General features: G+C 56.6%; 1 protein-coding gene across 1 annotated transcript in view; it reads right to left on the reverse strand.

The window, feature by feature from the left end:
• Positions 1-14,607, reverse strand: part of CACNA1G (calcium voltage-gated channel subunit alpha1 G) — a 54,577-nt gene that overhangs the window by 20,931 nt on the left and 19,039 nt on the right. The window contains exons 9-21 of the mRNA XM_061140755.1: positions 12,041-12,192; positions 11,034-11,219; positions 10,821-10,935; positions 10,585-10,740; positions 7,721-7,789; positions 6,186-6,270; positions 5,910-6,103; positions 4,601-5,032; positions 3,789-3,889; positions 3,465-3,588; positions 1,636-1,704; positions 1,293-1,477; positions 391-517 (exon numbers count right to left, since the gene is read on the reverse strand). Of these exons, the coding sequence (XP_060996738.1) occupies positions 391-517; positions 1,293-1,477; positions 1,636-1,704; positions 3,465-3,588; positions 3,789-3,889; positions 4,601-5,032; positions 5,910-6,103; positions 6,186-6,270; positions 7,721-7,789; positions 10,585-10,740; positions 10,821-10,935; positions 11,034-11,219; positions 12,041-12,192 (1,995 nt within the window). The remainder of the gene's footprint in view (positions 1-390; positions 518-1,292; positions 1,478-1,635; positions 1,705-3,464; positions 3,589-3,788; positions 3,890-4,600; positions 5,033-5,909; positions 6,104-6,185; positions 6,271-7,720; positions 7,790-10,584; positions 10,741-10,820; positions 10,936-11,033; positions 11,220-12,040; positions 12,193-14,607) is intronic.

Raw genomic sequence — 14,607 nt, forward strand, 5'->3', positions numbered from 1 at the left:
ACTGCTAACCTGGCCCAGCTGTCTGGGCCCTGGATCCCCAGGCCTGGCCTGCAGCCCACTGGCTCCAGTAGGGGAGGGAGGGAGGGGACCCCTGAGCAGACTGCAGGCCAAGGCCAGCATCTGAACTTGGAGAAGTGCGTGAGGGGGCAGAGCAGGAGCCTATGCGGCACTGGTCAGAAGCCCCTCAAGGCCCTCTCCCCTTGGGGGCCTCTTCTAGGCTCCCAGTTTTCGGCAAAATGCCCAGGAGGCGAAGGAGCCCGAGGGCCTTTGGCTTCAAGGTTTTTCTAGGATAAAGGTGGCAGTAGTAGCTCCTGGAGCCACAGCATCCAGGCCAAGAGGCAGGTCACTCCTCAGGTTTCTGCTGACAGCTGGCCCTGGACCCCCACAAACCTGCACCCCCAGGATGCCAAATATGATGAAGAAGGCACAACAGATGACCACAATGTTGCCAATGGGCTTCAGCGAGGACATCAGCGTTTCCACCACCAGCTTCAGCCCCTGTGCCCGGCTGATTACCCTGGGGAGGGAGGGAGGCGGGTAAGAGGGATTCCTGGCTCAGACATTCTCTGGCCCTGCTTGCCACCCCCTCCCGTCTTGGTTCACTGGTCCCCATCCTGGGCTCTAGTGAAGGGAAGAAGTTGGCCTTCTGGGCTCACTGTGCAGAGACCCCCCACCCACCCCCACACCTAGACCTCTAGGATGGGGTTTGAGTGGTGACTCAACCCAGGGATGCAGTAGGTTGTGGGGATGGGGAGATAAACTTGTGTGCAGCGTGTAGAGGGCAGACAGGGAGGTGGATTATCACAGCCAGGAAAACCTCACTGGTCAGTCAGTATCTGCCTTATCCATGTCCCCACCCATGGAAATTTCTGACTCTCAGTTGGGGTTTGGGGTGACTGTCTGATTGGGGAGGGTCTCCTAACAGTATAGATCCATTGCTAGAAGTGTTACCTGGTGGGTAGTCCCTGGAATGGGGGAAAAAGCAGGGAAGCAGAAAACAGAGTCTGTCACTTCACAGGGAGAATCAAGTATTGCCCCTGAGGGTACCCCACAGGGAGAGCTGCAGCTGAAGGGCATGCAGCTGCCTAGGGGCCCTTGTATGGTGTGCCCTGTAGGAGTGTCACGTGGGGAGGTCCCTGAGGGGGGTGCCTGTGGAGGGAGACCACTGGGGCCATAGCTAAACCAAGTGAGAAGTGATGCCGGGAGTGGCGGGCAGGGTTCCCGGTGGAGTCACAGGCAGGAAGCAGGGGCAGATGGGGTGCTGGCCATCAGGGTGTGCCTGGCAGGGGCACCTGAGCGGGCGCAGGGTCCTCAGCAGCCGCAGCACCCTCAGCATGCCCAGGATCTTGGTGCCGCTGTCGGAGACCATGGACACCAGGATGTCGATGATGGAGATGAGCACCAGCAGCCCGTCCAGCACGTTCCAGCTGCTACGCAGGTAGGCCTGCTCCCCAAAGCACCAGCCCAGCGCCACCACCTGGGGATGCCCCCGCGTCACCAACACTGCCTCCTCCCTGCAGTCACTCCCCAGCCCTGCCCCCCTCTGTGGCCCAGGCTCTCCCCTGCCCTCCCCGCCCCACACCCGGAAACCAGATGGCTCCCATCCAATGCTGACCCGCCCCCCGCCCCCATCACCTTCACTGTCATCTCAGCCAGAAAGACTGCGGTGAAGATGTAATTGGAGAGGGTCAGGAAAATTCGTTCCTATAAAGGAGAGCAGGCAGGTATTGCCACCGGGACCCCCTCTGTGGGCGGGGTCTGCTCTGCACGCAGAAGCCAGGGACTGCCTTCAGCGTTTAACTGGGAACAACCACCCCCCACTCTCCTCAACGTGCAGTCTCCTCCCTGCTCTCCCATCATCCCTCAAACACACACACACACACACACACACACACACACACACACGCACCCAGCGTCAAGCCCCTTGACTAGCTCAGAGCTCTGAGCACAGTCCCGCTCCTGCCCCCTACCTCCTGGAGTTGCCTTGAGGGAAAGTGATTCCCACCACGGTGTGTCTCTGAGCCCCAGAGCTCAGGCCCTATTGACTGCTTCCTTTCTTAAAACTGGAGCAGCATTTAGCTTGATCTCTCGATGCCTCATCCTACTCGTCCCTGCTCCACGTACTTGCTCTCCTGCTGTGTGCCCCAGAAATGGAGCCGCAGGGCAAGATGGGGGCCTGAGTACAGGCTGTGCATCCCCAGGCACCATATTTATGCCAAGCATAGCGTGAGGCCGGGCGGGCAGGAAAGAAGGCGGCCCAATCCCCTGATATCTGTGAGCTGATTCCGTCGTTGTGTGGCCAAGAGAGGGGTGTAGAGAGCTGGAGAGGCAGTGGGTAAAGTGTGTCAGAGGGAGTGAGAAACAGGGAGAGTGGGGAGAGGGAGAAGCACATGATAGAGCTGGAGATGGAGGGGCTGAGGGGGAAGGTGAGGGAGAGACCCGGCCACGGTGAGCTCTGAGGCAGGGCCCTGGGCAGGAGGCAGATGAGGGGGCCAGTGTGGCTGGCCACCCTTACTGCACACATCCAGGCTCTCACCTATTCCCAGGCTGGCCCCTGCATTGCCCATTTCCCTCCACCACCACCACCCCTTCCCACTGACCCGGCTGGAGCCCACCCTAATGGAAAACAGAAGCCCTATAACGTTGAAATCTGAACAATGGTGTGGGAGGCAGCAACGAGGATGGGATCTACCTCCAAGTTAGTGGTGCAAGATGTCATGGGGGGGGAACAGAGCCCCCCATCTTTCTAGGCCTCAGTTCATTGTTGGGGGGCGGGGGACAGGCTGTGATGCCAGACTGGGGAGAGAGCTCCCAGGACTAGAAGTGTCCTAAAGAAGTCAGGCATGAAGGGGTGTGTCCACACACTCTGACCCACAGCCTCTCCTCTCCTGAGGAGGACTAGCAGGTTCAAAGCCAAGTATAAGTGACCAATGCTGCCCCGAAGGCCCCTAAAACGCTACTTGTTTGTAACCTGGCAAGACCCAGAGGAGCAAAGGACAGCTTCCCTCCTCTATGGGGCATCACCCATGGGGCAGGCTGGGCAGGGTGCCTCCCCATCAGCACACAGGTCCTGGTGAGAAGGAGACCCTCGACCACTCAGACCAGCTAGGGCCAGTCTCACTGTTGGCATCACTGCAATACTCACTGACTCACACACAGGCCTCACAAGCCCTGGCGCACAAGAAGGCACCACTGCAAACAGCCGGGGGCAACAAAGCTTACTTTTGCCCAGGCTAGGAGCATGGCCCCCAGCTGGCTGCTTTTTCACAGAAGGGAAACAGGTGAGGACACAGGAGGCATCCAGTTGCAAGGGTCAGAATCAGGGAGATTCCTGGCTCCTTGCCTCCGTGTCTCTCTGGGGCTCCCTGCCTGCCTGGCTCGCTGCATGGGTACAAATCCGCTAACCCGGGAGCGCAGGGCACCAAGCAGGCACTCAGCAACTGCTGTCAGCCCCAGTGACTCACAGCGCTGTGGGGGTCGATCTTGGGGCGCTCCATGGCGATGGTGATGCAGTTCAGGAAGATGATGACGAGGACCACGTGGTCGAACATCTTGTGGGTGATGATGCGGTGACACAGGAGGCGGAACCTGCTCCAAGACAGAGGCAAAGGCTGAGCGGGGGTAAGGCGGGATGGCAGTGAGGGGCACTGCCCAGCCCCTACCCATCTTGGGCCCTCCCAGCCCGAAGCCCTGCTCTCACCCACCCCCATGTCAAGGGACACTTCTAGCATGCCCGGGATGGAGTCACAGGAGAATTACCCATGAGAAGGAGAGGTCGGGGTGCTGACCTTGACTGAGGAGGGAAGATGTAGGCAGACCAAGAGTCTCGCTCCAGGCAGCAGGCAGGGAGCCGGGTTCGGACCCATGCCCTCATCCGTTCTGCTTTGCTCTGTAGAAGGATGGCCCGGGGAGTGAGCAGGGCCAGGTCTCCAAGTTCCCGACCCCTCACTCCTCAATAGCTCCGTGGCCCTCATTCCTAGTCTACTCTCTCCACTACGGCCCAGCGCCCTGCCTGCCTTCCCTCCTTCCCTCCCCACTGGGCCCGGGAGCCACATCAATTATCAAACATTGCCCCCATCACAGCTGCCTGTCCAAAGACACACCAGGGATGCAGACATCGTCCCGTTCTCACATGCTAACCTTGAGGTCCCGGGTCCCTGAGCCCCATCCCCAGGGTTAAAGGTGGTGGTGAGAGGGCTGGAGAAAAGGTGAATGGGTAAAAGTGGGTGTGAAATCAAGGCTTGTGATGAGGTTGATATAAGAGAGGGGGACAGAGGAGGGCATCAGTTTGGAGAGATGAGTGATGGGTCTTTCTGAGTCACGGGGGAGGGCCATGAAAGATTCATACACATCTGCCTGAAGTCATTCTTATTCAACAAGGACGCAGAGCTGCAGCCCCAGGCATGATGAGGATCTGGGGCTTGGTGGGGTGGGAGGAGGGACAAAGGGGCTGTTTGGAGCTTGGCTTCAGGGTTTATACCCCTTGAGATCCCTTGAGCATGATGGTAACTGCCTGAATGCCAAACACCTGGGAGGGAGTTGTGAGGTCCTGCACCAGGTCAGGCGGGGTGAGCGGTCACTGTGCCCACAGGGGCCTCACCAAGTTGCCCTCGTCATCACCGTCATCTCCGTCCAGTGGGGGATCATCGGGCCGCACAGCCTGAGTCAGGCGTCCCAGGGCCGAATTGCCGTTGCAGTCCTGGTGCTCGGAGGCCGAGCCGCGGCCACTGGCTGTGCGATACAGCCCAGGAACCTGCAGTGTGTCCGGCAGGTCAAAGGAGCTCTTAGCTTCCCTCTCCAGGGAGCCCCTGTGGCGGCGGTCACTGCCCGCTGGACTAGTGCGCTCCTCTTCCGAGCTCTCCTCCTCATCCTGGCTCTCCCGGCCCTCACCCGACAACAAGGACCTCCGCTCCCCACTAGGGCTCCTCCGCTTCAGGCTGGGGGCACGGCCCAGGCTGTTCCTGCTGGAGCGCCTGCTCGTCCAGCTGCTTGCTGCACTCCAGGGACTGTGTGGGGAACTGCGGACGCTTGGCTGAGGCGTGAACAGAGGAGAGCTTGGTCTGAGCCAGAGCCTCATGGCCCCGCACCCCCTCACCTTCATCCTGGCTCCTGAGAGCCTCTTGGCATCACATTGCTATAGAAGTGTGAGCAGGGGCCCTTGATCTGGATGCCTGGATTCACACCAGCTGTGTGACCTTAGGCAAGTCGCTAAACCTCTCTGTGCCTCAGTTGCTCATCTATAAAAGAGATATGACCTTGGCACCTATTTCTCATTTAGTTAAGTGGCAGTATAAAATCACAGTGACAGCATGGGCCCTGACACCAACCGCCTGGACTAAAATGCTGGCTGTCACCTGCTCACTGTGGAGCTTCCCACAGTTCACTCTGGTAATCTGAGACTCAGGTCCCCATCTGTAAAATGGGGATAATGTTGGTATTACCAGAGGGTTGCTACGAGGATTACATGCGTTTATTAATAGAACACTTATAAGCAATGTCTAGAACAGTGTCTGGCACAGAATCACTATCTGGATGGGGTTTGCTGTTACGAAGATGAGGTCTAAAGGAGGTATGCTATGCTATGCTAAGCTAAGTGGCTTCAGCCGTGTCCAACTCTTTGTGACCCTGTGGACTTAAAGAGGTAAGGACCTCCCATTTTACAGAGGTCTCAGATATTGAGTCTTATCCCCAAGGACACTTGGGGAACAGAAGAAGTAGAACTAGAACACTGCTTTTTGGTCCTCAAGGTCAGGGCTCTGGTGTCTGCCTAGATGACCAGCCCTACTAACACCCTGGGCCTTGTCTAGCCTGTGGTTCAGAGGCTGTTCCCTTGGGCCCACCGGTTCCACCTCTTTTCCCTCCTGACCCCTGTACAACTCCCATTGCTGGCCCGCACATGCACCCCCTACCGGTGACTTCATCTCGTGGGGTGCCCCTGGCTCAGCCGACCCACTGCTGCTGGTGCGGCGCGAGGGAGGGCCCAGAACCTCGGCCAGGCCACTGCTGGAGCTTTTGGGCAACGACATGGGCGTGGCAGCCGTGTGGATGATGAGCGGTGGTAACAAGCTCCTCCGCAGCTCCGGGTGCTCTCCCAGAGACACCACTGCAGGGGAGACAGGGCGAGACCCTGAGTCCACTCAAGGCTGGCCGAGAGCCAGGGCCTGTATCTGCAGAGAGGTACTCACAGGCCAAGCGCTTCTTCCTGTCCCCATCACCATCCAGGCTGGGTGAGAAGAAATCAGGCTCCGACTCCGACTTGGTGGCATCTCCCTAGGGTGGGAGAGCAGTGGGCTATCAGGAACCTGGCCCGGCAGGGGTTAGTGGGATGGACCAAGGTCTCCCTGTCTTCACACACACACACACCACATAGAGGCCACAAGGAACCAGCCGCCACGGCACGAGGCATGCACTGGCTCAGACCAGACCACCCAGGCTTGGGGCCTAGGTCTCCCAAGGGCCTCTGTCACCTCCGAGAAGGTCAGACTATTTCCAGAACCCACAGCACAACTTTCCTGGCTGGAATTGGCTCAAGAAGGGCTGAGGGGAGAGGGAAAAGTCCAGCGGGTGGGGGGCACCGGTCAGAGGGAGCTGGGGGCCTGAGTGAAGCAGTCACAGGAGCCTCAATTCCAAAGGCCACTTGTGCCCTCTGCTTTCCCTCCATGACTGCCCTCCCCTGAGCCTCAGACCCGAGGACCCCAGAAAGAAATCAAAGGACCCCAGACAGAGCCGTTCAGCCCAAGGGATGTTCTCTACTTCTTTCCTCCCTCTTCCCAAAGACCCACCTCCTACCCTGGCCCCATTTTTACCTCTCTCCCTGTCTCTGGGACAGTTTTTTTCTTCCTCCTTAGCAGGTCAGTAGGTTCCCCAGTAATTACACACTTCTCCTTAAGAAGTTATTAAGAAATACTTGATTGCTACTTTTGATAAGGACATAAATATTGCATAATTGGCATCTCAGGGGATCATTTTCATTAACTCAGTTTACATCCCTAACGAGGCCTTTAATTATCAAGTGGGATCTCCAGGGGGCTGCTCAGAATGCACAGTACCGTGGAGTCCCATGGGAACCCTGGCTTTGCCCCGAATTCTGGTGCGAGTGCGGGGGACAGTAGGGTACAGGCTCGGTGTGGGGGCCAGAGGAGGAGTGTGCCCCTGAGTACCTGCTGGACGTCCTGGGTGGTCAAGGGGCCAGAGACACAGAAGTAGATTGAACATTCTGGTACATTCTGGCAAGAGGCAGACCCACCCCCACATCCTCCAAAGACTTGTCCTAAGATGAGGCAACTTGTGGGGTCTCCAACAGGAGCTTAAGGCAAGGAGGAGGAGCGAGATGGGGGAGCTCGGTCTACGGCCAGAGATCCCAACTCCACCGAGGCCCGAGGATTCAGACTCTTCGGGGACCGCAGCAGAGGCACGCACACGCGGTGCACCACACACGTGCACACAGAGGATTCTAAGTCCCTTCCTTCTCCGGCCATCCACTGGCCTGACGGGATGGATGGTGCCCTTTGCTGGTGAACAGGGCAGAGGCAAGGAGGCCCTCCCCTCAGTGTCCTCCAGGGGGAAGGGACTTAAAATCAAAGCAAACCTCAAGACACCACGGACCACCATAGCCACCACAGGTTGCACAGCAGCTGAGCGGGAACACAAGCACAGACACGGAGGCAGAGTGGGGGGCGTGGGGCACGGGGGGCATGCTGACTCGTGATGGCATACCTACCCCCTGGGAGTCGACAGGCAGCTGAATACAGCTTAACTGTCCACTCGCATCTTCCCGTTTGCTGATTTCCTACAGGGAGAGGGGAGGCAGGGGACGGGCACTGGTCACAGGCGCCTGGCTTTCAAACAGCAGTGTTGAAAGAGGAGGAAGAAACGGATGGGTGCAAACCCAACAGTGGGGGAAATGAGACATGGGGCAAGAGAGGAGAAGAAAGGGGACAGAAGGGCCTTCCAGAATTCAACCACAGGCCCTGGAGCCAGAATGAATCTGAAGGGTGAGGGCACAGCCCACAAAGATGGGAACAGGGAAAGGGAAGGAGACTGAGCCCCCAGTAATCCTAATAATAACAGCTACCATTCAATGGGGGTGTGCCAGGCATCAAGAAACTGCTTCATTAACACTAGCTTACCCAGGTGAGAAGGAGGTACAGCTAGCACCATCTTACAGGAAGCATCTGAGGTTTGGAGAAGTTAAAAAAAAAAAAAAACTGCCCCAAGTGATACAGAGAATAAGAGATGCATCTGGGCCTCGTACCTGAGTCTCTAGCTCACCTTTCACTGGCTCTGAAGCAGCAGGCAGGGAGGGTGGGAAGGAGGAGTGGATGGAAGTCAGAGGCGGGGGAGGAGACCAAAGACCAGGCACAAGAACAGGCCTCCTAACTCCTAACTGTGCCTTCCACATCAGCATGCTCCTACTGGGATGGGATGTGACAAATAATGACAAAAAAACTAGGATGATGGCTACAAGGTTGTTTGGTATCAATTAATGGCCTCACACAGGGCCTGCTGTCTGTTCATTCAATTAAGTGTGCAGATGATAAATACTCAGGGATTCAGGGCGCTGCCCGCTGCAAGTTGGGAAGTCAACAACCCAGCTGGCCCAGACTCCTAGGCTGCCTTCTTCCTAGCTCTTGGCAGGGTGGCAAGCCCAGCAAGGGGTGACCCTTGAGGTTTCCCGCTGACGGCCAACAAAATGGAGGTGGCCACTGCTTCCACTGAGGTAGGTTGCCTCATTTGTAAAAAAGCAGGTCATCACAATAGCAAAAGCCAACCTCTTCTGCCAGATTTTGGGGCTCCGTCAGAGCTACAAGTGTGCCTCTGAAAACTCCATGCAGTTGAGGGCAGGTGCCTCTGCAGGAGGCCAGGTCACTGGCATTGAGTGACCAACCTCTGCAGTGACCCAGGGGTTTATAGGATAGTGAGTGGCTGATCTAGCTCCTCACATGGGCATTTCAGGGCCATGCTGCTGCCCACCCCCACTGAGAGGTTGCTCTTGAAATCCTTTCTCCATCCCACCCCAGACCCAAAGCATCACACCCTGAGTGAGACCCTCTCCTAGGCACTTGTTGAAGAGGGTACCGCCCCAGACCCTGGGGAACCCCTCATGCTGGGACAGCCACAAGCCCCCAGGAGGGCCAGAGTGACTAGGCCAGGCCCAAAGGCCAGAGTGCTCTCCATTCCCACACAGACTTTGTTGCTGCCTAGCAACCAGGCCAGCTCAGCAGCTGTGTTTAACAAGGTGTCTGCTGGAAGGACCAGGGATGGGGAGGAGTGCCGGTACCAGGCATCTCCAGGACTGCCAAGCAGGCCAAATGGCCACTTGAAGGAGGGAAATAGGCTTGGGATGTTTTCCATTTCCACAGAGTTCCACGGGAGTTTTTCTGAGGGAATCTTCGCTGTCAGGAGCTGTGGTTTGGAAGAAGTTGAAGGACCACTGTCCCCACTCAGCTCCTCCACCCACAGGCCAAAAGCAGTGGCCAAGCGGTGGGTCTCCATGTAGACCTTGACTCATATGGATCACATTGACATCCTTAACCCTTTGGGCCACAGAGGGTTAATAAAGGTCCCATCCAAGGGAGAGTACCAATGTCCCTCCCTCCCATCAAAAGGTCCAGGTATCACTAAAGGTGGGGAAGAAATGCAATAATGGTTAACTATGGAACTACAATGGGAGGAGGCTGGTGTGGGAGAGGTATACCCGCACCTACCAGTCCAGCCCAGCCCACAGGGAACAGCCCTCCCTCGTAAGGCTGGGAAAGAGTCAGAAAATAGACTTTTGTTTTTCCACCGTGTGCTGGATATTTATAGACCAGGCCGCAGCGGGAGCTTCCATCCGGGTCACCCGGAGAGAACTGGACCGAGAGCTTCTCCACACCCAACCTGGAGCATTTCTAGGTTGAGTTGACCTGCCCTGTGCAAGGTGCTGGGAAGCTGGGCTGGGCCTGGGGCTCGGGTAGGAAGAGTGGCTGAGCTAAAGGAACAGAATTGTATGCAGCCCTTCAGGCAGAGACTGCGTCCTAGCTGGGCGAGGGTGGGATCAATGTAAATCAATATTAATTGATGATGCTGCCTATGACGAAAGTGATGGAGCCTGGGCTGGAAATAGGACACTCATCTCTGCCATGCCCGTAGCTAATTGGGCTCATTTCTCACCCAGGGCAGCTCAGTTCTGTCCGGGCGCTGGTGCCATCTTCACCAGCTCAGCCAAAGCCCAGATGATTTGCATGCAAACTTCCCCCACCCCTCAACTCAGATGGGTTCCTTCCAGATGTCCCCAAGCACACCTGTGCTCAGGGATCCAGCTGTCCATGTGCCAGCACTCATCTTGTCCAGCTCCCTGGGTTAGAGTCTAGCCGACTTTGCCGGGGAAGCCCACTCAGTAGCTCACCTTGGATCCAGGGATACTCCCCCCAACAACCACCCTGTCTCTAGAGTGCCAAGGAGCTGCCTGAAACTCAGAACCTCCCAGTCCTAGTCCCCCAGCCTTGTCTGAAGGACACTTCCTGCAGAACCTCCCAGGACACCACCTCTCCAGCAATGCAGCCAGTTCCTCCTGGAAGTGGACTGCTGCAGGCAGGGGGTTACCTCCGTTTGGAAGCCCTCCACCAGAATGGCAACGAGCAGGTTGAAGAGCACATAGTTGCCAAAGGTCATGAGGGCGATGAAGTAAAGGGCCGCCCAGGATGACGTGGAGGCCATTCCATTGTAGAGCACCTTGTTCCAATCCTCCTGAGTCAGGATCTGTGGGCCGAGGATGGGAGTCAGGGCCTTTACCGGGGCACACCCACCACCCTGCCCACCCTCTCCTGTTGCCCTTGCACCTGAAAGACAGTGACGATGGCCCAGAGTAGGGAGTCAAAATTCTTCCGGTCCGGTAGCGTGTCCCCATCCCGCTCAGATGCAAATTTGCAGCCGAAGAGATGCATACCCAGGATGCTGAAGACACAGGAGCCGCGAGATGGGGGTCAGGGCCCCAGAAACCCATGCCCCTCAGGCCCTCATCCCGCTGGCATGGATGCCGCACCTGCCCTCACCTGAAGATGAAGATGAAGAGCATGAGCAGCATGCAGAAGGTGGCCACGTTGTCCATGGTCTTCATGAGCACCACGAGCTGCCGCTGCAGCGCCGGCAAGAAGCGCACCAGCTTCAGCACCCGCATCAGGCGGAAGGTCCGCAGCACCGACAGGCCGCCCCCCTGCTGGCCCACGATCTCCCACACACTGCAAGGGGTTGGGGGGGGGGGGTGGGTGGAGGCAGGAGCCAGAGCCTGAGCCTGAGGCCTCTGCATGCTCACCTTCCTCCCACCCCACCCACTGGGAGGGCTCAGCAGCATCCGAGGGTCTGGCCTGGCTAGCACTGAGAAAGTGGGTGCTAAGGGAAACTTGGGTCTCTAGGCAGGAGCTCCAAGAGGCAGGGGTCTGGGTGATAGCTCCCTCCCTCCCCGCTCTCCCCTCCGGGCCAGTCCGCTCCCTCCATCAGCCAAAGCAACAGCCTCAAGTTATGGAACGTTTGCTTTGTTCTCTTCTAATGAAATCTAAAGCCAATTCCAAAAAGCAATAAAGCAGTTCTTCTGGCCCAGGGCCTGGGGCGGGTGGGGGGGGGAACAGTGGAACACTTTCCCAAGGTCTTGGAAACCCTAAAGCAAGTTGCCAGCGTGTGCGACAGTCTCCAAGCACTTTGTAAGCACGGACAGCTGGCTGGGCCTTACACCTCCTCCAACTCTTCTCCAAAGCCAACTCCCCAGTCTTTGCCCACCCCAGGCCTGCATGGGGTCAAGGACAAGGAGTGGAGATAGGAGCAGAGATTTCAGAGGAGCCTGGCCAAAGCAGATGGGAGACCACATTCTGTGTGAGCAAGGGAGGGCTGAGAGAGAGTGTGGTATGTGCTAAGAGGGGCACAGAGAATCCCCAGTTAGGCGAGCAGGGGGCCTCTGGGTCAGTGGGGCCTGATTCCAGGCCCAGAGGAGCAGGGTGTGTGGCTCCTCACCCAGACTACCCTAAGGGCACTCCTCAGGCAAGAGGCAGCAGAGGGGCAGTCATACCTGATGACAACAATGACGCCATCAAAGATGTTGTAGGGGTTCTTAATGTAGCCAAAGGGACCATACACTAGCAGCTTCAGCAGCATCTCCAGGGCAAAGAGGCTGGTGAAGACGATGTTGCTGATTTCCAGGGCATTGGTGAGCTCCTCAGGCTAGAAGACAGGGTGGGCCATGAAGTAGCAGAGGCTTGTCCCTGAGCCCCTCCTCCCAGTCCTCAAAAACACCTGGCCTTCCTACACATCCAGGAGCAGGAACAGCAAGCTGGGGGTGGGGTGGGGGTTGGGAGAGGGTAGTAGGGGTGCTGAATGCTCAGGCTAATGGTGAAGACACTCCCCAAAAGCATCCATGAGAAAATATACTCAGGGGTGGCCAGTGCACAAAGCCCCCAGCCCCTAGTTATTTTCAGCTGAGTCTCAGATCCTGGGGCCACAGGCTCGCTGGAGGCCTCTGCTGTGGGTTCCGCCCACTTCCTACTGTGTGCTCCGAGACCCAACCTGTCCTGTGCTGTCACGTCAGCTCAGCAGGCCCAGGCCAGCAGTGCACTGATGCTGGTGGACACCTGAGGGTGAATGCCAAGGCCTCGTACGCATATCCAGTCACACAGCCACACGCGAAGTCACACGTTCTCCACAATCAATCTGTGGACTTGGCAGCATTCTCTTGGACAACTGTTGGCAACGTTATTTCCTTCCAGACACACACACACTGCATACACGTACACACAAACACACACAAATGCATACACACACACACACATGTGTACACAAACACACAAACAAGCATGTACAAACACACCAATGAGCAGAAGGGAGATCCCCAAGAAGAGCTGTCACACATGAGGTGGCACCTGGACCTGCTATCTGAGACTAGGACACCTGGGGTAATTCTCAGCCTATCCTGTCAAATCACTGTGTGACCTTTAGCAAGATCCTTAATCTCTCTGGTCAAATGTAAAACACTAGAAGCAATTAATACTCCTACCCAGGGTCTGGGATTAGGGCAGCGAACACATCCTAGAGAGGTCATCAGAATTAATGACAAACTCTACTTCATTTGCTATTCTAGCACAGAATATTAAGTACCTCCTCCCTCTTAATATGGTGGCTCAGTGGTAAAGAATCTGCCTGCCAATGCAGTGCCCCAGGAGACGCAGGTTCAATCCCCGGGTTGGGAAGATCCCCTGGAGGAGGAAATGGCAACCCACTCCAGTATTGCTGCTGAGATAATCCCATGGACAGAGGAGCCTGGCAGGCTATAGTCCATGGGGTCACAAAGAATCGGACATGACTGAGTGACTAAGCATCCCTCTTAATATTAAGTCCCTACCATATAATCCACCAGGTGTTATATAATCCACCAGGCAAGGCAAAAACATGCCAGCAATGCTCCCTGCCTCCTAGGAGTTCAGAGTCTAGCTGGAAACAAATCACACACACACAAAACAGTCGAATAACTACGAGAGGCCTTAGATGCTTTGGTGCCAAAATAAATTATCCAGATAGTAAATCCAGGAGTTCGGAGGAGAGAAGGTGAGTGAGGAACACACTGGGAAAGCCTTAGTTGTGAGACAGCACTTGAAATGAACTCTGAGGGTGAATGGGGTCTCTCCAGGCAGAGAGGAGGGGAAGGCATCACAGGGTTGAGCACAGGGAATGAGCCATGTCAGGGGAGAAAGGGAGGCCCAGCCTGGTTGATGACTGAAGCTGCAGAGTGAAATATGATTGACTCGATGGAGTCTACTGCCCACCTGATGAGGTGTTTTGATCACCCCCAAAGCCCAAGGTGCATACTAGCTGCTCCAGAAGTTTGAATAAATAACCAATGGAGTCCTTAGTCCATCAGACACCTCCCCCTGTTTACCCAGCTGCCTCATCTGGCTAGCTGCCCAGGTAGGTCACCCAAGCATGGAGTCAGACCCTGGGTACCACCAAATGTATCTTAATAGTCCCAATCTGTGCGGCCAGCCTGGGTGAGAAGTGGGAGAGGTGGTCAGCTGGGCCTTCTGATTGGCAGATGAGGGGCATTTGAGGGGTCAATGGCTTCTCAGAAGGAGAGAAGTTTTCAGCCCACGAATGGATTCTCTCCAGAGACTGGTCTGGGGAGCTGAGCCAGGGCCAGCCGGCAGGGCCGAGAGCCAGTTGTCCAGAGACAGTAACTGTCATGCTGCTCCAGCAGATCTCAAGTGAGAGTCTGCCCCCCAGACTGTGAGTGAGGGCAGTGCCACCTGACTTAGCAAGTGGGTCACAGAGGACCACAGTGCAGGGGAAGGGGCCACAGTCAGGACAGCTAAAACCTAGGGCTCAGGCACCGCCCCCCCCGCCCCCCCGCCCAGCCCCGCCTAAGTGGATCTCCCACCTTCTGTCCCAAGTCCAGTCTGTCAGAAAGCTGTGGTCAGCGAACCTGCCTCTCTGTCACTCTGTCATCTACCCAGCTGTCCATTCTTGGATTTGATAAAGATGGTAAGCTCAGGCCACATGGATGTGACGCCCTATGGGTCTCACCTCGTACCATCCACACAACAGCCTTCCCCTTCCACATCTTGCAGATAAGCACAAAAGGCCAAAAGA

Source organism: Dama dama, chromosome 5 (genome assembly GCF_033118175.1).
Source record: "Dama dama isolate Ldn47 chromosome 5, ASM3311817v1, whole genome shotgun sequence".
NCBI lineage: Eukaryota > Metazoa > Chordata > Mammalia > Artiodactyla > Cervidae > Dama > Dama dama.